This window comes from Phymastichus coffea, unplaced genomic scaffold (assembly GCF_024137745.1).
Source record: "Phymastichus coffea isolate CEN01 unplaced genomic scaffold, Cenicafe_Pcof_1.1 PCOF00057, whole genome shotgun sequence".
Taxonomy (NCBI): domain Eukaryota; kingdom Metazoa; phylum Arthropoda; class Insecta; order Hymenoptera; family Eulophidae; genus Phymastichus; species Phymastichus coffea.
Genome location: NW_026706868.1, coordinates 197,237 through 223,921, shown reverse-complemented (window position 1 = coordinate 223,921; position 26,685 = coordinate 197,237). Strand labels below are relative to the sequence as shown.

At 32.9% G+C, this 26,685-nt stretch overlaps 3 protein-coding genes across 4 annotated transcripts; all 3 read right to left on the bottom strand.

Annotated features, from left to right (window-relative positions):
- Nucleotides 1–705: 705 nt before the first annotated feature.
- On the bottom strand, nt 706–9,531 carry LOC131666200 (lipase 3-like). The gene is made up of 8 exons (XM_058938639.1): nt 9,012–9,531; nt 6,547–6,745; nt 6,347–6,461; nt 5,365–5,614; nt 4,778–4,945; nt 4,610–4,694; nt 4,168–4,310; nt 706–3,714 (listed from the first exon to the last, which is right to left on the bottom strand). Exons 1-8 carry the CDS (start codon nt 9,189–9,191, stop codon nt 3,496–3,498), a joined length of 1,359 nt encoding a protein of 452 aa, XP_058794622.1. The 5' UTR covers nt 9,192–9,531; the 3' UTR covers nt 706–3,495.
- A 4,592-nt stretch (nt 9,532–14,123) lies between these two features.
- LOC131666150 (gastric triacylglycerol lipase-like) lies at nt 14,124–16,138 on the bottom strand. The gene is given in 9 exon segments (XM_058938559.1): nt 14,124–14,279; nt 14,346–14,488; nt 14,606–14,690; nt 14,762–14,864; nt 14,866–14,909; nt 15,027–15,273; nt 15,376–15,496; nt 15,586–15,787; nt 15,968–16,138. Coding segments are annotated over 9 exon segments (1,272 nt in total).
- Nucleotides 16,139–18,274: 2,136 nt separating this feature from the next.
- Nucleotides 18,275–25,312, bottom strand: LOC131666171 (lipase 3-like). 2 transcript variants are annotated; one of them, XM_058938584.1, is made up of 9 exons: nt 24,684–24,766; nt 24,183–24,265; nt 23,800–23,998; nt 20,921–21,038; nt 20,067–20,313; nt 19,695–19,853; nt 19,539–19,623; nt 19,018–19,160; nt 18,275–18,947 (listed from the first exon to the last, which is right to left on the bottom strand). In XM_058938584.1, the coding sequence occupies exons 3-9, from the start codon at nt 23,819–23,821 to the stop codon at nt 18,777–18,779; spliced, it is 945 nt and encodes a 314-aa protein (XP_058794567.1). In that variant the 5' UTR covers nt 23,822–23,998; nt 24,183–24,265; nt 24,684–24,766; the 3' UTR covers nt 18,275–18,776. The 2 variants fall into 2 exon arrangements, with proteins under 2 accessions (XP_058794567.1, XP_058794566.1); XM_058938583.1 differs by lacking the exon at nt 24,183–24,265 and having other exon boundaries at nt 24,684–25,312.
- Between the last annotated feature and the right edge of the window lie 1,373 nt (nt 25,313–26,685).

The following is a 26,685-nucleotide window of genomic DNA, read 5'->3' as shown; positions in this document are numbered from 1 at the left end:
AGAGTGTGTATAATACTCAATCTAAGACAAAACCTATAACGAAAAATCTTGTTTTCAAATAACTTTCTCAAAATTGCATCAATTGAAATAAAACTTTCTTGAATAAAAGATGGTAATCTAAACATTTGATTTTACTATATGATACATCGGTATATCACTCGTGAAGATTATAAAGACGAAGAAACTCTTTTGGGGGAGCCCTGATTAGCCAACTTATTATATATAATAAAAAATATAAATAATGTGTTAAATGCGATCAGGTTTCATAGTTATTTCATGCCTACTCGCATGCGATCTGCCACCGCAACACTTGATACATTGGATAAAGGAGTTTTCTTACATCTTTGTGCGCATTCTAACTGCATCTGCTATATTGTGTCTATAAGAGTATAAAACGTATTCGAAATTATTCTTTAGTGCTAATAACGTCATAAATAAAAGATACAAAGCTCCATTATAATTGAACAAAAATATCGTAAACCGCACTGGAAAAATAAAACGACATTGAACGCTGATAAAATCATTGCCGTAATATGAGCCAACTTACAAAATCAAATACCACCATTGAACAAGTGTGATTTTTTTCTGATCGCAATACAGGGCAATTATATGTTATATTTCACAAGTGGCAGACGTTGCATCCCGCATCAGTGAGAAACCAAGGTTGACGCCGTAAAAACTCGTAATTTATGTGCGTAACGCTTTATTTGGAGTTAACATTTTCATGCTACTAAGTTTCCTAATAGAATTCTTCTGGTAATTGCTATTGAATCTAGCTTATTAAAGGTATATAATAGGATATAATGAAAAAGATGACAACTCGGGTACAGTAATTATTATTTCTGTAACTCCTGAAATGTACATGCAGATGTCATTGTAGATTTTACGCATGTTATTCATTTACAAAAATATTATCTCGATTTATTTTTAGTTACAAAAGTTGGTTGAATTTACTTGTCGCAGGAACATTTATGATATTTCTTTAATGACATACCCGTAAAGTACGCAAGGTTCGGCTGCCAAATTTTCAACCACTGAAAAATAGGAACGTTCATATTTATCCCATTAAAAAATAACAAATTAATAAATTCTTATGAAGAATTTTTCAATTCCGGTCGTCGATAAAGACATTCGAGTAATAACATATTTACAGCAGCAATCAAATTGATCAAATAATATTACGCAAGCCTATAAAGCTAATACTTCTACACACTTATAATAATATCAAAGATATCTACATAGAAAGCACGAACACTAGGCAACGCAGCTGTGGCGGCGCACACAAGAAATTGCTCTTCTCGCATAATGTTACGGTATTCAGTGTATTTTGTATGGCAGTTGTGTGCCGTCGGAGCCCGATGAAAAAGAAAACACAGATATATTGTATAAAAGTTTAGTGCAGACGCGTGACTAGTGTAGGTAATCCTGGTATTCCATTTTTTTAATCGTACTTTACTCTATATGCGCATATTTGGTTTGATTCCATAGCTAAAGTTTTACGCTTTGAAAGTATGCTGTCCTGAAATGAAAACAAAGTTGCCTTAAGATCGATTGTGTTCACAGATTACTATAACTTGAAATGCCTAGATAAGTTTTGAAAGTTGAACGATTTCATTGAAACGATTGTCGATTGGAATCTTGAAAAATTGGCGTGAATCGTTGTGGTTTCATCTTGATTTCTAATAGGTATTCTAATGGGTACGTAAAGACAAAAGCTTATTCCAGTTCTGTCACCATAAAAATTCACGCGCACTTGTAAAAACAAAATGAAAAAGAACGACTAGATTCGTGCCGCTATGCAGGCACGTACATCTAGCCCTTTGATTGCTGATTGTTTTGAGTAGCTTGCTTTTCTTATAAAACTGTAGTTACTTGGCACACATATTCTTTTTGAAGTTTCAAAGCTCGTGCAACGTCGCACTATTTGTTCTGTGCAGGAAAATCGCTCGCTACCATTGTCGAAATACGTATGACTCCATTTTAGAATTTCGACCGCTAGAACCGTGCAAATCATTCTATAACAAGTTTGTAGAAAATTCTACGAGCTGCAAATATTTCAAAATACAAAGACACGTTTTTACTGATAATTCTATGAACTAGAGATCGTTAATGCGAACTTGATTATATCATTTTGTAAACGTTATCGCCATCATCCAAGATGATCGCAGATATTTTTCAGAACTTACATCAACTTCAAGTTTAATCAACTTGGTAACCAGTAATGTTTGTAACGTCATCTTTCTTAGAAGTAGAACTGCGACTGGAAGAGTTCCATTTTTTACTTGAAGCATTTGTAATATAACGAATCTCTATCTATACAATCTACGTAGATTCGGAGAATATAATAAAAATTTAATCGTTTACGATTCAATCGGGCAGCATGTATTTGATCTGTTACTTAAAATTCGTTTTAAGAAAATGATTATCTTTATAAAATACTATTAAGTTTAGTTTTCTCATCAAATGCTGGTATCATAAAGATATAAATTTTACGGATGATTAGATTTATCACGGGTTATATTTCCCCCAAACCTTCGACTAGTATCAGCGCATTACGGCACCAACACTCTTATACACGAGGGTAGAGCAACACCTCTTTCACCGAGACAAACAATCGCAGTAGCGAGACGCAGCGCTCCCGATCGACACTTTTGGCGACGGAAGCGCAAGCCGTATGCCGAAACTTCGGGTAAACTTTTGGCTAGACCGTGAAATGTATTTGCCTGCCTCCAAATTGACGCCACGGGCGAGGATCCACCAGGACTGACCAAGAGCTACTTCGGATTCCAATTGCGATCGGACTACCAATCCGCACGACTAGCCTTATTTGCACGTAGACTGACGATTTTTTTGTGTCACTGCTCGAGCAAAAGCAAACCACGCGACGCTTTGATATATAACTTTACCCGGCACGAGTATTAGCCAGTGGCTATGATTACGATAAGTAAAGCCCGATCTCTCTCACCGTTTTTTAGAGCAATAATAAATCTACTTTTACCCGATATCCGCTTAGTTTATTTTATTCCCGTCCTCACGATTATCTCTATTGCGGAACGAATTAGATACTAATGATGCCCCAGCTCGAGACAGATTCTAAATACTATGAGAATCAGAAAAAAAGATGTCGATTCCAACCATTATGTACAAAAGAAATTTGAAACGGATTAAAATTGTTTAACACATACTAAAATCCAACATTTACTAATATGCCTCAAACTTAACGGCTTAATAATTGCCATTAGCGTGAAAAGAAAATAATAAGCAACGTAAAATTGTAAAATCTTTGTTACAGCTGTTTTTCTGTGCTTCCTTAACTATAAAAATTTAAATACTAATTGTTATAATTTTCAGATCTATCTACTTTCCATCGCATCTTAAAACTAATTGTCCTATTCTCAATGGCGCTCTACATACAAAGAGAAATACAAAGTTTACTAATCATGAACCACCGCACACGAGATTTTCCGTACTGTCCGTAACGCTACCAAAGTTTTATCAAACAGTGACGGTTGTTGGCGCATGTTTGGCGAATTCAATAGCTTGCTGAAGCGTTGGTTGGCGATCTTCGCGATATTTTTCGAGAATTCGCATAGTATCCTCGTAAAGCACCTCACGGCTGTAATTCGAGAAAAGGAAATCCAGATGACTGAAACGCGAGTGCGTCACTTCGCGGCCCTCGGCATTCGGCAGCCTTGCCAGTAACGCTAGCACGTCCTGAAAAAAATCATAATCTGAGTTAAATTGTTTGATCATCAGGATATAATATATTAAAAAGCATGTATGTGTATATTTTCAATGCGTTCAGTACACAGATTTAATCACATGTTAAGTGAATGTTAAAAGCCAAATTTAAAGTTATTCTACTATTAGTCAATACTCGATGGAATGGAAAATTTCGAACAAAATTGACGTTTCAAACTCCGTTAACAGTTGGCGTACACATCAGATACAACAAGACTTATCACGTTCTAACAAGACTACGTTATTTTAAGTTGAAATATTTCTTTTTGCGGCACATATTACGAATGTTTTTTTGTGACGATTTATAAAACAATAACAAAAATTACATATGTACGTAAAAATGAGAAAAGAAACTTGTCACCTAATTTTAAGTAACAATATATTAATTAGTTTGAATTTGGCTAAGAAGAAACCGGTTTTTCATACCTCTTTTGTCGTATAAGCATCGTTCATGCCATAATAAAGAACGACGGGAACCGTTATCCTTTCCAAAGGATATTCGGGAGGTGTTACATTTTTGTACCGGAGGTAATTTTCATCTGATCCGAAATCATACTGTCGGAATTTTCCTACAAGTTAAACACACTTCATCAATTGAAAATGGGGAAATATTTTATACAAAATATTCTAATAATTATGGCTATTAAAAGTATCAAATAAATACTCTTTTGAGAACACTGATTTTAAAATGGCTACGCGTAATAAAAACTCTTCAACACGTTTTGTTGCCCGTAAAAATATAAATTTGAATTTAAATACAGGCTTTCAGAAAGACGAAAGTCGATGCCATAATAGATCACAAAAACAAAATATGAAACTTATTTATATTACATAAAGATAATATTTAAATTAATAATATACTACTCACCACTAATCATAATTTGCCTATAATGTAAAAGAGTTTCAAGTGAAGATCCTTGAGGATAATGATTTAATACTTTAGGCATCATGTCCTGTAGATAAAATAATTGCCAATTATTTATATTATCTTTCGTGCTATAAATATATTTGAATATCTCAAATACACTGTACTTACAACATCAATTGCATCAAACTGACTATATTTTAGTAATCCAGCAATGTTCATGATTAATTTTTGGCATAATAACTCAATACGTGGTGTTTGACAGAACGCCGTATATATTCCTACCAAATTTGGATTGCGAGGAAATACTTCGTAGACTCCAAGTGATCTAAATGTTTTCTGCAAAATATAAATTGTTGTTACGAAAATAGTGAATTAATATTCAACATCGAAAGATGAAAACTAATAGGGAAAACAGTATTCTTAGATAACTGCTTCAGCAATATTTTTAGACAGTGAAAATGCAAAATTTCAAATTTCAATAATTTTCAAATTAAATTTTGCAAACTAATTTACATATTAAACACTGATAATTAATGGTTAAGTTCTTAGTATGTAAATATATGAACTATTTCACGTCGGTTATGACCGATTTTTATCATCACAGGTACAATTTACGCAATTGCACTCATGTATAATTCAAAATAACTAAAATAAAAAGAAATAAAGAAAACTATAACCCGAATTTGAGGAACGTAACCCACTTGTTTGCCGTGATCTCAAAAAAAAAGAAAGAAAAGAAGAACAAGTTGTCGTACCTGCAATTGTTTGCCATATCTGACAGCAATGGTACTAGCTGGCCCTGGCAGTAGGTGAGTGAAAATAGCAATAGGCGCATAAGAGATAATAGCGTTGACCTTGGCATTGTATTCCGGACGTAACGAGAGCAATACGAGAGTGCATGTGGTTCCCATCGAGTGACCAATAATTGACACTCGCTCCTGGCCCGTCATCTTTAAAATATGATCGATTGCGGTTGCTGTGTCATACACTCCCGACTCGTGCCAGCTGTCAAATCAAAACATACTTAGCATGCTTTTTATTTCTCTGACTTGGCGACTTTATTGCCTTGACGGCTATGCTTTATTCTCTTTTGTGAAATAGTTTCGAATGGTCGTGATTAATTGTGAAAACGACCAACGCATATCATTTCGTTCCAGTAATTTTTTAAATGTTTTTTTATTTTTATTAACTAAATAATGCTCTTAATATTTCAATCAAATTTTAGTAACAATGACTCATTAAATATTGCTATAAAAATCTGTTTCCGAAATTTGTTTATATGACCAGTACGATTATCAAATAATTTTTTCTTTAAAGTAAAAACACTAAATAGTCGTACTTGATTGTTAAAAGTACTACATTTACATAAGTAATAGAAGCAACAGGTAGTATTATAAATTGAAACGGCAATATGAACATTGAAAAAGTAGTTCCACGTATATTCTCTTGCAATCACTCGCTGTGTAGGCATACGCTATATGCGGCATTGGCGCTTACTATTAAGTAAATATTAATTAAAAGATTAAAAATAATGATGTTACAAAACCGATAAATCCGTGCGTTACGAACGGCGCAACGATCTGTCGTAATTTACAACGGCAGGTTTGTGACAAATGACAATATTTCTTCTATGGAAATTGATATCGAAGCAAGTGCTTATTCTGTCGGTGATTGCGCGGCATCGACAATCTATTATATTACAGCCGTTCTATTCGTAATGACAATTGAAATGGTTACCTAAACCTCCAAAACTTTTCTTCTTTTGGCTGCATCCTTTTATGTCGCCGGGCGTAAAAATTTCCCCGAGTGTTGAGCAGCCAAACGTCGTATCCAACATCTACCATCATGTAAGCTTAAACAATGTACCGAAGGCAAGAATGAAGATAAGTAAAGGGATGTAAGAGGGATTTTATGGAATTCGGAGAATTTCGAGATACCAAGATCTTTTTCAGGCCCCCTAAGTACCCATACATCGGACGCAGCGAGCAAGCCATGGATAAAGAGTACCGTGGGTTTATTTAGACTGGCCGGTGACTTCGGACTGCCCGGTATTCGATGGACTGTCAATATGTAGCCGTCATCTGTCGTTACATCGTGCTCCTCAGCATAATAGCCCGTTGATCTCACGAGATCAACCTGTAAATGACCTTTTTTTCCATTGAATACTTCTTATGTAAAATGGCGAATATATATCGTTAAGAACCCAGAGTTGTAGAATGAAAAAACAAGACTATTCCATTAATAATTGAAAAATAGAACGACGACACTGTTAAATAGATATCCGCGATGTTTCCTCTTTGAAAGTATAACATCATCATTGGCATAGATTATCAATTCAATAACTTCCGCACTATTTGTATAATTAGCAGAACAACAAGAATGATTGACTATGGTTTTTATGTGAGTCATCAGTGGTATTTACCAGTCATAGGACGGATCAATTACGAAACATTCTTTTTATGCAAATCAACAAATATAATATCGACTATTATTCAGGAAGAATCATTAGTTGTGGAATATTGCCGTTCTTTGACTTGGTGAAAAGAAAAAAATATACATAACGACTTTCCAGCATTCTATAATAATAGTCATCGATCATTGAGTTGAAAAAAGTTTCTACTTTATATTGTACGATTTCCGTCGAATAGAAAAAGACATTAATCATTAAGTGCAAGCGCGGAAGTTTATTTACAATGGCAACCATCAGTTCGCGTGGTAAAATGTGCTGGAAACGAAAACACGCGGGCGAATGACACTTCTTAGAAATCTCATAGGCAATATACGCAAATTAGATAACGCAGCTCATATCTGAGAGCTGCAGCCAGTTTGTTTGTGCCTCGCATTACTTTCAATTTCACAACGGTTGTAACCTAATTTTAATTGCTCCACGTCGAGTGTGTTTTTCATAGTTGCATCGTGAAACCGTTCACGCGACGACAAGTTCGCCCAAAACTTTTCCAATTGCCGTTTGTCGCGCGCGCGTATGAAGACGCAGTCGAAAGTGAGTTTGGCGCTGAGTTGGTTCCGGAATTCCACTCTCGGCGTGCGTCAAACGCTCCTCCTCTTAATTTATTAGCGAAAAAGGAAGACTGAAAAAATACTTTTCATTTTTTTTTTCTTCTGGACGCCTGGGATGCGACGCGATATTTGGTATTTTCACTCTTAGCTCGGTCTTCGTCTCATCGCATTTCACTTTCGCTAGGAACTGTACGAAGTCGAAAGTTGGAGTTCCACTTTTAAAAGTTGTGTATTTTTGAAAACATTAGCTTCCAAAGTGATAGTTCTGCTAGCGGTACGGTATTGTACATACCAATATGCGCGAAATTTCTTACTTCGTGCAGTTTGACATTGCGTAAGAGCAGCCGAGTAATAGGACAGCTCTTTTTTTTCGAGAGTGTCCATGCGTGCTGTTACAACATTGCAGTCCTATCAATCTTAGAAAAAAATTGTCATCTGCATACGAGTTCGTTTTCAAAGTTCAAGAGTTGTTGTGCTCGGAACACGTGTGTCGTGAGAATAACGTTGCATTTCACAATTCCATGTACAGCGAGCAAAAATGAACGAGATATACTACTAAAAAAAACACAATATTACGCTATTTATCATTCCATTTCATTTGAACTATAGATAACAATGCAATGACAATAAAGAAGAGTGAGTGACAAGTTGGAATAAATCCCAGTGAGAAATGTATTAAACATCGAGGCGATATCCGTTAGTGTAACACATCTATGTCAACAAGTTAAAATCAAGAAAAGTTCGAATATTTACCGTTTTTACTAGACCTAATGTAAATTTTTAGATTAAAAGTCGATGCTTATAACGGTGCCGCAGTGTTTTGCAGATTCTTCAAAAGCACGCGAGCGCTTGCATGAAATCCGTGCTGGTATTTTGCCTTTTTTGTATTTCTTTTTCACTGCGTCGTTTGCTTGATTGGCCAAAGTGTTACACACATGAATCGCTTGACTCACGCTCACTTGATCTCTTATATTATTCATATGCGATACATGCGTCAACGAGAGTGGTGAAACTTTTCTCCCGCTGAATACAACCTTTTGTTTGATCGCTCCAACTTTCGATTGGCATTGTGCGGTGAGCTTTCAATGTATTCGAACTTTCGTCAAGCATCTTTTTCCATGAAGGTTGTAGTCATTAAAAAATTATCAAATTTCAGTTAATAAGCAGTGGTACTTTATTTTTACTTTCTGATAACTAACACCGAGGAGATTTCTTTCAATAATTTTTGTCGATAAAAATTTGACTAAACTATCACATAAAACATCACACTTGAAATTCTTTAAAATTTACCGCAATTATAAAAAAAAATTAATTTAATGGTACAATCAAGATGGAAGAACCCATAAAGAGAAAAAAAGAAGTACAATAGCAGCGAAAAACTCACGAAAGTTTCAACGTTTTCTTGACTCTGGATAGCCTCTTGAACTTCGATCAATTGTCTCGAAAAATTCTGTTGATCCCTTCTGTTAGAGAAACCACCCGTGTCACTATCCGCTCTAGGTCTACGAGCATTAACACCAACAGTAGCTACAGAAAGTAGCAGTAATAACACAGTGAATCGCATCTCTTCCCCCAGTTATACGAAAAATAATTAAAAAATGAACTCGAGCGTAGAGTCGAGCGGCTGCAGGCGTACTACTAAAAATTACTTCCCGGTGTCCGACGAATCTGTTCTGCGTCTGGTGGCGGTGGCGGCGCGGCGCTTTACAACGGCTCTCCTTCCCATAGCCGCTGCAGTAGAAAACTTGTTGTCGTCACATCGCCTCGACTCGCTCGGGGTCCTTCATTTATGTATATCAGAGTGCACAAGGCGTTCCGATTTGAAACTCGACTGAAAACAAAATGCGCAGCTCGCTGATCGAACACACAGGATGTGCACTCGGGCCAATGCACCCGAGACAATGCACTATGCCGTTTGCTCCGATTTCCACAGTAGGCTTCTCTGCCTCTTCTTTTAATTTTTTTGTTTTTCTGCTCTCGCTGCCAACGTAATATGATTATCGTTGCTTTGTGTCCCGGCCGGTTCCTTTCCGTTTTTCGATCGAAGCACGAATTTGGCTAGTTGTTCACTTTACCATGATCTATTGAATTTGAATAAAAGGAGCTTGAAATTCAGCGCGACGTAGCACGCAACAGTCACGCGAGTGTAGTCGTTCTAAGCTGCCATAACTTTCTCTGCTGAGTCGCCGGTCGGTCGGTGAAGGCATGAATTATAATACCTATAGATAATCACGCCTCGGATCATATTATTCCAATGTGAATCCGAGGTGTCGAGGCGTTTTCGAACGTAGTTGCGACATTTCGGCGAAAAAAATCAATAAAATCCTCCACTGTCGCCTCTCTCGTGAATGTCGCAATTGCGTATCGAGAGTCTGAATGAAATCTGTTTGTGGCACGTGTAGTGCGTCAGTTTCATTCATCGGTCTCTCCGCTGCCGTCGCTGCCGACAGCTTCAGCTGAGAATCCGGGTCGGGATCGTCGAATTGGGCTAACGGTGCGGCATTCCTCCGCACGGATTTTTCGCGCTTCACTATCACCTTTGTAGTGTCATCCGAACAAACTCCGGCAAGATTCACTTTTGTCCGAGGCCTTGATTTCTTTATACGAAGCCTTTGGCGGGCAAATTTGAAAGCATGTCCACGCACTTGCGCAAAAGCGAGACGCGCACACTATCGAACGAAGGTCAATGTCGTACTGTGCGAAAATTGGACTGCGCGGCGTGCGCCTCTATACGAAGGAGTCGAGGTGCTGCTGCTGCTGTTGACCGACTATAGCAAGCGCCAGTAGGAAGAAAGAGAGAAAGAAAGAAAGAGACCTTAAAGTTAGCGGTCCGTCGCTACTTGGTGTGTGCCCCTCCCTCGCTGCTCCACCACCTCCTTATCTTTGTCCGGATCGCATTTGCGTAATTCCTTTTTGGACCGTCGCAGCACAATGCCCTGCTACAATTGCTCCTTCTACCTGTGAAGGGTGATGAGCACCATTTGGTAAACAGCTCACGTGCTGTATCAACGACCCGACACTGACCGGCCTTCAATTTTTGCGACTTTTCATCACAGACCGCAGTACATTTTTCTTTTCTTGAATATCTGATTTACACGTCCGTTAACTATATTTTTAGAAGTAAGGATTTAGAAGTAAGAACGTTCTGGAAAAAATCTGATTTCATGGCGTTTGTGGGAAACAGTGTTTTGTAATTGTTGACTACTGATATCAACAGCATGATAAATTAAGCCTATCATTCGCGAAATATTCCATAGGTTAAGGTAACTTAATGTTATAAGATGTGTCTATACTTTTTTAGTTGACCAGTTCTACATGCGAAAATTACACGACCAACGAAGGCTGATCGTAAATGTCAAGGTTGGAAATATGCTAATGATTGTTTCCTTGCGGTGGCAAAACTAACTAAAAATTCGCATTTAAACGCTGACTTCGTTACCGAATCGGAATACGTAATCTGTGTACGAGAACTCCATTCATTCCTTGAAGTAACATACTTTATACAGAATTCAAATTCCATTTGTAGATTCACTATTGTTCAAAGCATTTTCTTTGTGAAATTCTTTTAGACAAATCGTGAAAACTGAAATTTTAGGATAATAATATAACTTTGTTATAAACATTCATTTGTAGAACGTTTTGTTTGATACACAAATATTTTATTTCCATGTCCCAAATGTAAAAACAAAAAGCAGAAATATAACCGTATGTAATAATATTTTTAAAGAAATAATTCTTATTATGTGCACATTAAATTAATAAATATTTTCATCGTATACATAAAAACTCAATACATGTTTTATTATTGTTCTCGAATTAAATTGTAAACTTCAAAGTATTTGAGAGAGTCGTCAATTCGAAAATGGCAATAAAAATAGTCCTATTAATACGCCCATAGGGAAAAAAATCTATTTATACAAGGCTTCTAGGAATATGAGGTTAAGGGCATACATACCGAAATAAAAAAGAGCTTATTTTTGATAAATCGGTCAACATGTCAGGTAAGACGTTTCAAATATTACCTTGGAAATCCGTGCGTGTCTCGTAAAATATTTGATTTTTTGAAAAAAAATTCACGCTACAGTAATTAAGATTATATTTTGAGATTATAAATGTTCGTTTCATTTATATTACAATTGAAATGCGGATGCCTGTGAATTGTTTTAACTTTACACTTGTATATGCCCAGCTGCTAAAGCAATACATCAAACGTAAATTTACCTTATTATTTTTTTGCCTTTTTTGAAATAATGCAATCTTGTGCTATAAAATTTTTTTCATTTAGCCAATCGATTGATCAATTTACTAACAACATATTGTAGAATATTATATATATTATTAAATTTGACACTTGCAATGAACATTTTTGTGCATGTCCGATAAAAATTAATATACATTTTACTAATCAGTTTGCGATTAACATTCTTTTGATCATTTGTATTTGATAATTTTTAGCCTCCGGTAGATTACTTTATTTCGATGTAACAAATATTTTTAAAATAATTTGAAGATTCGTTTTGAAGTTTATAAAGTAGAGACGAAGGTGATCGCGTTCAAAAAATTAGACGTGCGAACAATTGTGCACGATTTTGTTGTACGTACAATTGTCCGCACGTTAAAAATGATTAGAAAACATCAATTTTTTTCCTGTGGATCTGTAATTGTACCGTTCAGTTTCAATTACTATACAAATAAGACTATGCTTCAGTTTCAATACATTAGTTCATGAAATCTAGTGTATTAACAAATAGTATTGTGAATTAAATTAAAAATGTAAATAAGAATATTAAAACAAGTATGTTGTTAAGAATTACAAAGTAAAAACTTGATGAGGACTAATACATACAAAAATTTCAATACAATCAGTAAGATAGTATATCTTACAATGATGCATCTGATAATTCGGGTATCATTCAATACAAAGGTTGAAGATATAAATAACGACAAAGACAAATCCGACTTCTGAATTCTGAACAAGGTTGAGGGCAGATCGAGTCATTAACCGTTTGATTTAAAACAGTATAGCATTGTATTTTATTGTATTTTTATTTCGAGAATTAATGCGACTTCAGAGTAGCTATTTTGTGAAATTATAAGTTAAAACCTCATTTTCAGAGTTTAAATTGCTATTTCCTTTTTCAATTGTTTCTTTTAATTTTAGTAATATGGCTTTTAACTTTCAAGTGAAATGAAACTAAATTCAAATTTAAAATTAGTCATCGGATAAACCATTTTTTAAATAAAAAATTTTTAATTTATGCAATTGGAATAGTTTTTCCCCAGCATAACATTTTTTAGCAAATCATGTAATTTGAATCGAAACTTCTATTCGTGAAGAAAAACATTCCAAGCGTTTAAATTTAAAAAATGTTATAGGGGACGTAGATAAAAGCAATCATGCAAGTCAATATTCATGTTTAGAAAAACACACGTCTGTTTTAAAAGTACAATTATAACAAACAGTCTGTAACGACGAGATCGATTACTTGATTACATATCTAGCATCACACAAAAGTTGCCATCTGTTTTTTTTTCATTCTGTCAACTTTTTTTTATTTATTATGGTATTATATTATTTTTAGTCCAATGGTCATAGAAAAAAAAATTAGTATATTTTAAAATAAATTGCTTAAAAACAAATTAAACCATACAGAGCTTGACACATGCAACTAAATTAGGGTTCCTGATTAAAAATTTATAGATTTAGTGACATGGTTTGAATTTAGACTATTCAACGTTACACTTAACATTATAGTCGATATAATATAGTTTACTGATTGTCTATTACCGTCGAAATTGGTATCACTATGGCTTTATTAGCTGTGATATATAACCCAGTATCTACTAATGCATATTAAATATTGCTCTGACAAAATATTTTATTGAAATAGTTCCAATATTGTATGTATATATGTGTGTGGGTGCGCGCGCGCATTTGTGGGTGTATTGCTTTTCTACTCTTTTGTTGAAATACCGTTCATTACCTGCAAAAATGTAATTCAGCATCACGCGAGAAACGGTAAAACATAACAAAAAAATATTGGAAATATTATATGTAATACGTTTTGTATACATTAGCATCTACTTTAAAATAAATTGTAACTGTATAATTATCTGTTGATTTTTGTATATGAGATTGATAGAATGAGGAAACGAGTCAAGCCATGCTTGTATACGTATATCATGAAATTTGAGGACTGATGTACCAAAATGTTACATCAAAACGAGTCAAACGTCCTCACTTTTTATTCACTGCTTTTTTCTAGTCGTCCTTAACAAAAAGAACTTCGATACGTAGATATTAGATAAAAACTATGACTGTAGAATAATATTCATAATATAAATTACTATCATTATACCTGCAAAGTAAAGTAGTTAACAATATAATACGTGAAATTTCCTCATGTGTTTTAAAATATTAAAAACTCAATATAATCAATTTGAATTACATTTATACGGTCTTTAATAAAGCTTGAATAGTCATCTTGAAAATAAATTATTTTTTCAAACGCTGAGTAAGTAGTTCTAGTATCTGATTATAGACATCTCTTCGAGCATATCGATGCCATAAATAATCTAAGTGGTTATAATGACCAAGTGTTTTTTTAAAAGCGACTACATTTTTTAATTTACCTCTTAATGTGTCTGTATCCTAAAATAGAAATTTAATATTGCTTAATAAAATCTTCCATATTATTATACATTTAAAAAATTCTACCTTGATGTTAGCATAGACGTCATCCCCAGAGTAAAACAATGCTTGAGGTGCAATTACTTTAGTTAAATTGTATTCTGGTGGGACTGGTCTACCATATTTAATTTTATTGATATTCGTACCAAAGTCAAAATATCTGAATTTACCTATGAAGAAAATGAAATGTTATATATAAATTAAATATTTTATATAACCATAGATAAGTTGTAAATTTGTCAAAAAATGAGGCGCTCTTCTGAAGATGGTATAACAATGAATCTTACCAGAACGCATTAGTTGAAAATAATGTTCTACTGTATTGACTGACGTGCCAGCTGGCATATGAGCAAGAATTGTTGGAATCGCTTTCTGTAAATGTATATTTTTAATAAATTAATGATTGTTATACCTTCATATCTAATGCCGATTAACAACTTTACCGTGTCTAAATAGTTTGTATCAACCAATGTATTCAAGAAACGATCACATAATGTTTTTCCTAATTCATCAGTACAAACGTCTTTTCCGAAAACTTGGATAAACTGACTGCGGGAGCATTTGATAATTCTTTGAACTGATAAAGATTGACTAAAAAAGAAAAAAGTTAACATATCGTTTGAATATACAACATATTTGTAAAAAATACAATAAACAAATCGATAAATAACTTTATACGAGTAAATAAAATTCTAATAATCAAATGACCTTTATAACTGGTTGTAACAACAAAAGTCCATTAAGAACACCACTGAAGGGAGGTGTAAATATGGCCACTGGAGCGATGTTCACAACTAAATTCATTTTATAATTATATTTTGGCTTCGTTGATAGAAGAATGAAAACAATCGTCGTTCCCATTGAATATCCTATGTACGATAGCTTTTTCTTATTTGTTTTTTGCAAAACAGTGTCTATGAACAGAGGCAAATCTATTAAAGCCATCTCATCCATACTAAAATAATTTGTTTAAGTTACCATTAGTTAAAATACGTAAGGAACAAAATTCTTTATATGTAATTCTAAGTAATTAGATGTTTTTATTGTGAATCATTACCTGAAATTCCAAAACTCAAAGCTATCAGATTTCGTTGAATAATATTTATGTCTTTTAGAGTAGGTATTACCTCTGAAATTACCGATCCAGACATCATAACCAGCATCCGCTAATTGAAAAGCTGAAACCGTTTGATTGATTATAAATTTAAAATAATAAAACTTTCCAAAACATTTAGTGTGGAATAAATGTGATTTGATTTCCAAATACCTAGTGCATGTTTTGATCCCATGACAACGTATAAATCTGAAGAGCCAAAAAGAGAGTGAGCCATAAATACTACTGGTTTTCCAAGTTTTGCAGGACTAGAAGGACTACCGCTTATTCGATGTAATTTCAATATATAGCCATCTTTCGTCGTAACATCATACTCTTCAGCAGTGTATCCAGGGAATTGTTGAACTAGTCCTATCTATAATATAAAATATTTACCGCGTTTCAAGCTATTTTTGCATAAGACTCTTTCGTGCGTCCTTCAAAGTAGAAAAATTCCTACTATTTGATATGGGTTTGTGATGTTGTAATCAATATTATTTCCCTTGCATAAAACGTTTTAACAAATTATAAGTAGATAACTAACTATTTTACTTACGAAATCAAGTACAACAAATTCTTTCCATCGCCGGTCACGTTCTTGAGGTGTCCTAACTCTAGTAATATTTGTATCTATGCTATCAATAAATTCTTCTATAAATTGACCTGTCGCAATAGTTACTTGTGAATAAACATTCAAACAAATACAAATTATTAAGAATTTTATCATATTCAAAATATGATTCCACGTAAGTAAAGTTTGAAGAGTAAAAAACAATGTTTGCTGATGAAAGCAAAATAACACTATTCATCCTTGATATTACTTCATAAGTATTATCATTGATTAAATAATTGGCTAATATTTCAAGAACCATATTTTAAGAACAATGAAACATCTGTTAAGATATTTTATGTCTTGGTGATCTAAAACTTTTATTTGCCCATTTTAGATAACAAGAGAATGAGTATCATTTTTCATTACATTAATCATAAATAAAAGAATGTTCCATAGGACAGACTACAGGTCAAATAATGTATTATTACATAAACTATGGAATATCTGGAAATTATTTTATAAACCTAATATTACTTTTTTTAAATCAGTATATTTTATATTAAAATCTATTATGTTCAGAAATAAAAATTAAATTTTATAGAATGTATAATTGAATAAGTACTGTATATAAAAAATTTGATGATAGTATATTGATAATAAATTTATGTACGTCATATTCATAATCATTCGTAAATTCTGACTCATGAATTACATCTATTTAATAACTACGCAGCATGTAGTAAAGTAAATAGTAGCACAGATCACTTTTCTACTTTTCACAGTCATAAATCAAAGGAACCTAATAAGCTTCTTAAGCTTCTTACTCGGTCAACTTTCCGCTTTTGCTTTTTTTTGCCTGACTTTTTATTTCTTTTGATTATTAAAAAATGTTTCTCAGCCAAAATTATACCTCGTAGCTTACATGAAATAGTAGCGGTGGTAACAATGTAAAATTCTTCATTGTGCCTACATAAAACATTGCCAAACTATTATTAGACTTTTTGAACTTCGAATGTTTCTATACGTGTTATTATACTTATTCTTTTTTAAACAGCCAAATTAGAAAAATCCGCAAGCTCATATCGGAAAAATCTTGTTTCGAAAAGTAAATGACAAAAATAAGATGGTGAATATCGGGGTACCAGGTTGTGTACATAAAAGTTCATTGAAAAATATACCGTATGTCGATGCTTAGCGTTTCTTTTTTCGTAATATTCATTCTTATCAAGAACTCGATAATCAGATACTCGATCAAGAACTCATTTTTTTCAAATTTGATCTAAATATGAAAGCAAAGTAAATAAAGTGTTAGAGTTCATCTTTATTTTTTATATTCAATTCTTTTTTAACGCCTTCAGATATATTACCTCAGATATACTCGCAACGCTAAGTGGTTATCTAACATAAGGCGCGGAAGATATGAGAGAGAAAAAATATAATAAATCAATAAAAATGCCATAAAAGCATATAAATTAGCCAATAAAAATGTCAATTGTTTTCGAGAAAGTAAGTTAATAAAGTAAGTTATCAATAACCATTACAACATAAAACCTACTAAGGATGAATAGGCAAAGCACGGTATTTAAAAAGAGTTTGCAAAACCTTTACTAAAAAGTACTTCGCTCAAATATTTAAAACCGAAAATGGTTCTGTTTTTATTGCCATTCAAAAATTGCTTCGGTATAGAAAAATTGCCGGACTAATTGAGTATCCAAAAAAACAATGGATTGCTTACGTTCAAAAGGATAAAGAGGTATGTTAGTATCTCATTTAATGTATCTGACACACATTTTACTATGTATAACGTTTATGTGAATAAATCTTGTAGAAAAGTAATTTAGCAAAATCAATGTTAAATACGAGTGACTGAAATAATCCTGATATTATTTGTTACATAAAAATTAATGCTTCACAGAAAAAATCATGTTAATATCAAATGTCGCCCCCTCGTATCCTGTCAAAAACCATATTTTTCTATTTAAATCTTTCGACCACTTATTACCTATTATTATTATCGAATACTAACTAAGAAACGAACAAAATTAATACGAATCGATTAGAAGGGATCTTAATATATAATCCATGATTAAGCTGCGAGTTAGCGATCATTAATGGAAACATTTCATAAAGTTGCATACTTTTTACCAGTTAAGTAGAAGTTAAGTAGTAGTTAAGTTTAAATAGAAGTAAAACATGTTCACCATTTTTATTAACTGTACATCATCAAATAATTTTAGAGTGAATCATCAAATAATTTTATGCGAACCTATTACCGGTATCATGCTAGTCATTAGCTCGACGTGTCAAAAGTCGCTGACGGAAAAGTCGAGAATTTTAAATCGATAATCTTGAATGTGCACAATAAAAGCATCAGAGCAATAAGAATATAGAGACAGTGGCGATAAACTGTATTTTAGCTCGAATTTGCAATCGACGAACGACGAACTTGCATTACACTGTCATGTGAAGTTGTTCAGTAGAAGCTTGTATCGTCTTCTTAATGCAATATTTGTATCGGGATAACTCACCAACATTCTTCTTCATCAATAAAAAATCAAAACTACTAGAACTTTAAGTTTAAATAAGTACATTTTAATTATAGGTAGCTAATTCAAAACTAATTTTCATGACACGTAATCACTTGAAACATTATTCAATTTTATTTTCCGTATGAAATGTATAAATAAATCACATATATAGCCTACTGTACAACAGAAACAGCAACACTAACGAGTGTCCTCTTTTTACAAAAGCAAAATATCACTGAACTATTTACACTCATAAAGTCTTTTCATTCTTATTGGATTATTACTTATGTACTATTTTTATGTTTTAGCGTACTACTTATGATTGCCATCAATCGATCGAGTAATAAAGTCTTCAAATGATTTCCAAATATAAAATCAAAGTGGGTAAAATTATCATCTGACACAGCTTCACAAGTAATAACGTTTGGTAGCTTTTCCGCTAATTCTAATGGATCCTGTAAGACATTAAGTAACCATCTAAAACTTTTTGCTATGAAAATTGAAAATAAAATTAAGATCTCGTACCCCGTTTGCGACTATATTGTCTCCTTTGCCGTAAAATAGAGCCACAGGTGCTACGATATTACTTAAATTATAAAGTGGCGGTCTTTGCGATCCATAGACCATAAAGTTATTGATATATCCACCGTCATACATTTGAAATTGTCCTGTAACTCAAGTAAAACATAAAATATGACGTACGAAAGATTCACTTATAAAGATAATTATGATACTTATAATATTGATAATAATGCTTATTAATCAAACGCTTGCTATCACTGACAAACTTATGAGATTGAATAGTTGCCTAGTATAAGGCGATAAGTTAAGACTGGATTTCAGTAGAAGTAAATAAAAAATCCACGACTGAATAAGAATATAAATTTCATATTTTTTATCCGCTTGAAAATCATTTTTTCCAAAATTATAAAATTATTATCGTCGTTAGTGCTGTTATGGTATGACTATATGTACTATAGCTAACATTACGTATATAAATAATCATAGAGATTCAGTTTATTTGATAATTGTTATCGTTAATCTACCTGTCTGCATATTTTGACTGAAGTGGATAAGAGTTCTTGTCGATGCACCAGCCGGATAATATGACAATATATAAGGAACTAAAGTCTGAAATACAAACCCAGGTACATTAAAATATCATGTTTACTTATTTATTAATAAAATATACAAAATCTCGCCTTGTTTAATCCATTTGGATTATAGCCTGACATGAAGAAAAGAAGGTCCAAACAAAATGGTTGTAGGGGACTTTCATCCGTACAACTCGCCTTGGCGATTCGTGGATTAGCCTTCGTCAGTGGAAAAATTTCGTGGATTCGTGCTCTCAAGACGAAAGTCTGAAGATGGAAAGCATTTATTACGCGTAGTTCGTTTCAGTGACTTTTTTGAAATATAATCGCAAACGAATATACACATAATTTGTATGCAATCGAAATGATTTTACGTTTTGTTTTCATTGAAAGCGAAAACTGAATGAGTTTGCCTATTCGTCACACATGCATATTTATTTATGTATATTGATATTTGTATAGAAAAAACATATACGTCACTTTGATCATCTGTGTATTATCGATAAGCGTCCTGATAAATGGGCTGGGACGGTCATGCCAAAATGCAACCGGTGCCAGACTGATAACAAGTTCAATACGCTTGTTATATTCCGGCTTCATGGATAATAGTACGTAACTCATAGTTGTACCCATTGAATGGCCAATGTAAATTAGTCTCTGTCTGCCAGTTTCCGCCAAGATGTAGTCTATTATCATGCTCACATCGTACATCGCCATCTCGTGCCAGCTGTCAATTACGGCAAATGTATTTGTGCCATTTCCAAGTAAACATTTGGTAATAATCTGAATTGTATATGCAATGATAGCTTAATATTTGTTGTCGTAAATCATTGCATATAATTCTGTTGGTAATTGTAATGATCTAGTTCATGATAGGTAAAAACTATACGAAAATAAGTATTAAAAAATTGTACATTGTTCGAATGATATTTCCGTAGATGATATCTACAATGGAAAAATTGGTAGACCGATAAAAATTAAATGGCAATAGGCAAAAACTCTGACGACGTTTCTTGTTAATCTAAAGAAATTTCCGCTAAGTGCTTGAACTCTTGTCCAAGCGTGATTATTGATTGCTTAAACAAAATTAACAAAGCTAGAATCATTGATGCACATCGTTAGACGTAAAAATGAGTCTGCTTAAAAAAATCTTGAGTTTGCATTGGTTTTTTTTTTGCAGCTAAACGTTAATCGGTAAATAAACACAGCGATTCCGTCATCGTGCACACACACACGACACGTAAACAGACTGCCTGCGAATTCATTTATGCGCGGTTAACTTTGCGACGATCGATAAACTTCCTTTTTTTGTTACTTGACATGCAGCTGATCACCTGAATTCCCAAAACTGAGCATCGTAATCCGGCGACAGTAAGACGTGCGAGCGTGAATAGGTGTTGCCGCGTATATTGCCAAACCACACGTCATATCCTGCGTCGGCCAGGATGTATGCTGTAAATCATATATTTTTTCATTAAATTTTAAGAGTTTGTCGTAGTGTGTTAAAAATTATTAATTTTCGAAGGACAGAGAAGCCGTAAGATGCAAAAAATGATTGAAAGTATGAATAAGTTTGAAGCACACACGACATTTTTTTGCCAAACAATATGAAAGAAAATTACTTATTTATTGGCGATTAAAAAAAAAACAATATTATTTTCATGACTAACTAAAAATATCCGCTAGAATAAAACAGATAAGAACGTATGCGCATTTTCAGAATTAACGATATTATAAAATCCTTTTGCTACAAAACATTATAATTAAAATACTGTAAACGTCGGTTACAATATAGTAATGTTTAGTAACTGATTACTTTGAATACTTTTACAGCTATTCTAACGATGTTAAACTAGTGCATTTCCATGAAAATTTTATTGTACCTGTTTTATTTTCATTTTTCAAAGGCATAGGCAGCAAGATATATAAAAAAATGGTAAGAAAAATGTGCATGGAAAATTCCATCCAAAAAGCATAGAATCATATTTTTTCTCTTCGTGTAATCACTTTTTAAACAAAATTCACGAAATAAGAGAAATAAAAGTCAATTTGAGTTCTATTTTCAATGTGACACAATGATGCTCATAATCATTTTTGAAAGCAGTGCAACTATATTTATAGAAACCATATTTTCATAATAGAACTAACACAACTACGGTCAAATAAATTGCCGTCAATTTGATTTCTAGTGGAAATACTTGTAACACTCACTATCTTTGATACTAAAATACGCATTGAATAATTTTGCAGATTCTACAAACTATGAAATTTTAAAATGTATAAAAATTTTAATTATTCACAATAGTTAAAAAATATTTTAAATAAAATTCTCAATGTTTTTTCTGACATTCTCTATTTAAAAATCGTTGTTAGTGAATTTCTTCTGACTATGCAAGCCACGTGTAGATTATAATACTTTATTCTGTCAATAAGGAAAATGTAAGACCGGTTGAAGGTTAAATGCTTCTGTTTTTTTTCTTCTGTTTTCTATAATTGTCTCGTAATTAATTTTGCGATACAGATGACAGCCATTTAAAACTGTAGCTTTGTTAGACTGTCCAAGTGTGCTTCAAGCTTGCTATTAGTACGAATCTTTCGGTGTGAACTCTGAAAATCATCTCCTACATATTGTCTGATAAGAAGCTTTGTGTACAAAATATTATTAATTGTTACTTCAAGCCGAATTTTACATACGCTTCTAGAAAAGTTTACAATGATATTTTGTCTTTCGCTTAGCCAAATCACTTTTTATATTCATATTGTTCGCTTGGATTTTAGAAAATAAATTTAAAAAAACGGATGACAAAACGGATATAATACAGTCACTGCATAATATTTTAAAAAGTATCAATGATATTTAAAATAGTCAATACAATATATTCGTGACAGAACGTTTCTTATACTCATTTTGGCAACTAAAGGTTCATATCCATTGTTGTAAATCAAACGGATGACGTTCGTCACTATACATTGATGCAAAATTTTATTGATTGAAGCAAGCTGAAATCTATAAAAATTAAATGAATATTCATATCAGAATACATTACTTTTATTACTAAAATCTTGATTTATCACACGTATTTTCGATGAACAGTATCAATAAATGTCAATAAAAATCATAGCAGCTTAATAGGTTGGAAACTCGTTTCTTTTATTGCAGTATTAGATTCCGTAAATACAACGTGAATCGCTGAACGAGACAACTGGGAATAAAAAGCTGGAAATTTTCTCAACCCGATAGTAAATATTTCAAGCTTTTTCTTTGATCCTCCAGTCTTCAAAAATCAACTCCTTATGATTTTATTGCACCTTATCAAACTTTTTTTCACGTGCAAACTTGAGCTCGTAATACTGGTTTACCTTGACCGAAAGACCAAAGCAATTGATATTGAATCTCCATGCGTATGAATCGTTACGCGGTATGACGACGATCTGTTCTACTTTTTAGTAATCATGGTATAAGGTCGTGTGTTTCATGCAATTAATCAACTGCGAAATTAGGTGTTCCTAAAACGAATCTTACAATGTGAACGTCCTAACTTTTTTGATGTTTCAGAGTAACAATAAATTACAGATAGACTTTCAAAAAACTGCGCAAGAAATGCGGAAGATGTTTTGTGCATCGTTACGTAGCTTATTACAATCGACAGACGTAATAGCCATTGTCACGATTTATGTATGTTTTTTGAGTGATTGAACGAAGTGCATCTTGAATAATTGAATAAAGTTTTTCTGCGTCTTGAAAAATACGTTAACAGGCAAATGTTTCAAGGTCGGAAAATAAGACAAGTTGCTGTAACTGCATTGTTATCGATAACAATTAAATGTTTGGCATGAAATATTGAACAATGCGACATTTGTGAAAAGACATAATTGAGTAATGCTCATCGTGCACCGGAGCGACAAGAATGGTTTAAAAAAAATTATATTAGATTAGTGAGTGATTAGACGATTCTTGAGTAAAATTAATGAATAATAATAATCAGATAATCGTAAATATGGTCAACCTCATTAATGTCGTTGACAGCATTGTATCTTTAAGATTAATGTCTAAACATCTAGTACATAGTAGTAGAAAATATAATAACATATAATTTCGTTTTTATCAGATATTGAACAATTCATTACTAATTGTATAAAACATCATTTTCTATTGCTTATCGTTAATACTGATACAACTTATTTTTTAATTTTAATGTTTTAACAATCTTACCAAAATCTTTGTTTGGGCCCATAAGAACCCACGTGTCCGACGATGCCAATAACCCATGTTGAAAATAAACTACAGGTTTGCCTTTAGCTTTTGGTGATTTTGAACTACCGGGTATTCTATGAAGACGGAGTATATAACCATCTACGGTTGTCAGCACATGTTCCTCTGCCGGGTAGCCAAATTGATTGACTAGAGCAACCTGTTTGAAAATGAAATTTCCAAACGTAAAATTCTTAAAAAAATTATTTTGATATAGTTTCTATCAAATAGTTTGGGAATTCTGAATGTCAGACGAATTTCGTTTCAATTCCACCGTGAAATTAATTGAGATAGCAGTAAACAATAAATTGTAATGACTTTCAAGGACGAATATTTTAAATTACCTCTTTTCCTAGTTTTATTTGCGATTTTCATTTAAACCTGCGCCTCTCTCTTGCATCATGCATATGCTTCGAAAAGGTTTATGCTAGAGGAAAATTAGGAGAGGGGAATGTTAATTGATTTGTTCTTCATTTCATTTAACATTCAATGCTACAAAAAAACTTCTCGACATCTTTTATAAAGCAACATTGAATCTGCCATAATTATTATCGTCAACAAACTTTTATTTCGTAAAATGAAACTGTTTTAGTTATCAAAATATCACGCACTAAATCCATAAATTCAGTGTTGATTGTAACGTGCCAAAGACAAATTTCTAATTATACAATGAAACAATTAAAGGAAATTGCAATGTTAATTCCGTATTTCCACAAACTCACATCACCACATTATGTCAGCACTAAAATTAAATAGGTATAATTACGAGGAGGTAAAAGCGTGAAACAACAATCGCCGTGAGCTTGAAGGTTGACTGAATAAAGGAAAAGCTTATTTTTACTTACGAAGTCGAGGACTTTATTAAACTCCGTAACCGGATTAAGTGATCGGCTCGCAGGCCTAGCCCGGCTCCTTATGTATCTCTCAATTGCAAACTGTTGCGGTCGAAAATCAAAAAGTACACAAGAGACCTCGAGCAAACACGATAACACGGCAAACAGTAACGACTGTAGTTTTGTATCATTCATATCTATATGTTTTTGCTTTAACTAATGATTTCACAAAAAAAACTTGCAATTATCTTGCAAAAAAAAAATGCATCCAAACTATTTCATTCGAGCAAAAAATACAATGTTCACCCTGTATGTCACTCCCGAACAAGCAAAACTAACATTCATGTATATATGCAAACGAGCGCGTTGAAGCGTGTTGACGCTCGGACTTGCAATCGGCGAGTGGTGAGCTTGCATTGCTGCTCGAACGCTCGGTTCTCCTGGATATCCTTGACAACCACTTTGTATTCTCGCAGTCGGGTTGTGGTCGGCTCTTTTTGTTTTTTGGAAATACAGTTTCCTGTGCAAAACTGGTAACCGTTGGACACACGTGGGAGCCAACAATTTTGATTCATTGGTTTGCCGGTCAGATAGTTTATCAGAAAACACCGCTTTTTATATATTTAGTATGGATTCATACGGGACGATGTGACGTGAGTCAGCTATTCGGTAAAACTACGGAACTTCACGATTGGCTAGGCAATAAATAATTTTGTTGTCAAGCACATTTTAATAGCTTGTATGATTCTGTATCCGTTTGAACATGAACACTACTATCAATGTCAAATTGTCAAAATTTATTTAATAGCTCAATAACGGAGTATATTGAACATATATTATTTAATGTTTGCCGATTGCAATCTTATATCAAACCTAACCCAATACATAACATTAATGTTTCATGTCCTCGTTTTTCATTCGAAAACAAAAAAATGTTTATGAAAACATCAATGAAAATCACTGAAATAACTTCACTGTTGCTTCGCTTATAGAAGCTGGATTAAATCATAAGCCAATCAAAATTCATCGATAAATAATCATGACTGAACAAGCATGATGAACTCTCGATAGAACTTTTATAATTTATAGAACTTTTACTACTGTTCTAATGTAATGTGCTAATATTGCAGTGAATAATATAGAAATATATTATAACTTCCATTTACAGAATATTATATGCAAATATTATATTGTGATGGCTGATTAAATGTTTCTTCATCTCAACTTTCGCGTAAGGATAGTATGTACATAATATGGTAAACATATTTTTATTTAGCTACTTTAAGCTTTTCCAGATTACAAAAATCTTTTTTTTACGTATTGCGTAATAAAATTGAGTAAATTGAGATAACAAGTTTTGCTTTATTTATATATTATCAGCGTCATTCACTGTCGTCATTGTGTATAAGTTTAAGTATTTTTTATAATTTAGAAGAAACTTGATTTCAACCATTAACTTGCTTTAACGTGAAAAGGAATGATTTAACGCTGACGGTTTGAAACGAAATAGAATGCAAAAGCATTAATTGATTGTAGATATATATATATACATATATAATACATTATTATGAAAATTCTACTTTTTATATATTTATTTCCACCTCAAATCTTTTGTCACTATGATTATGCTAATTTGAGTTGTTATAATAGACAAAGTCGTCACGGTTTATATTTTGCCGTTATAAATAGTGTTGTGAACAATTTTCAATTTTTTTTTTCATTCGCAGTAGTATGCTGTTTAGAAAGCTATTTATATAACGATCTTTGCTAAAATTAGCTAGAAAATAGTGTAAAATTAAAAAAATGATTTAATAGTTAATTTTAGCATGATAAGTAATGTCTTAGAAAATACTCAATTCATCATAATTTTTCAATAAATCGCAATAGTATACGAAAGAATGAGATTTCTATTTAATGTTTATTGTATGTTTTGTACGTTTGATAATTTTCAAGCCATTTATCAAACATTGGAAAACGTCAATAACAACAATTGTCGGATTCTCAGAAATGTACA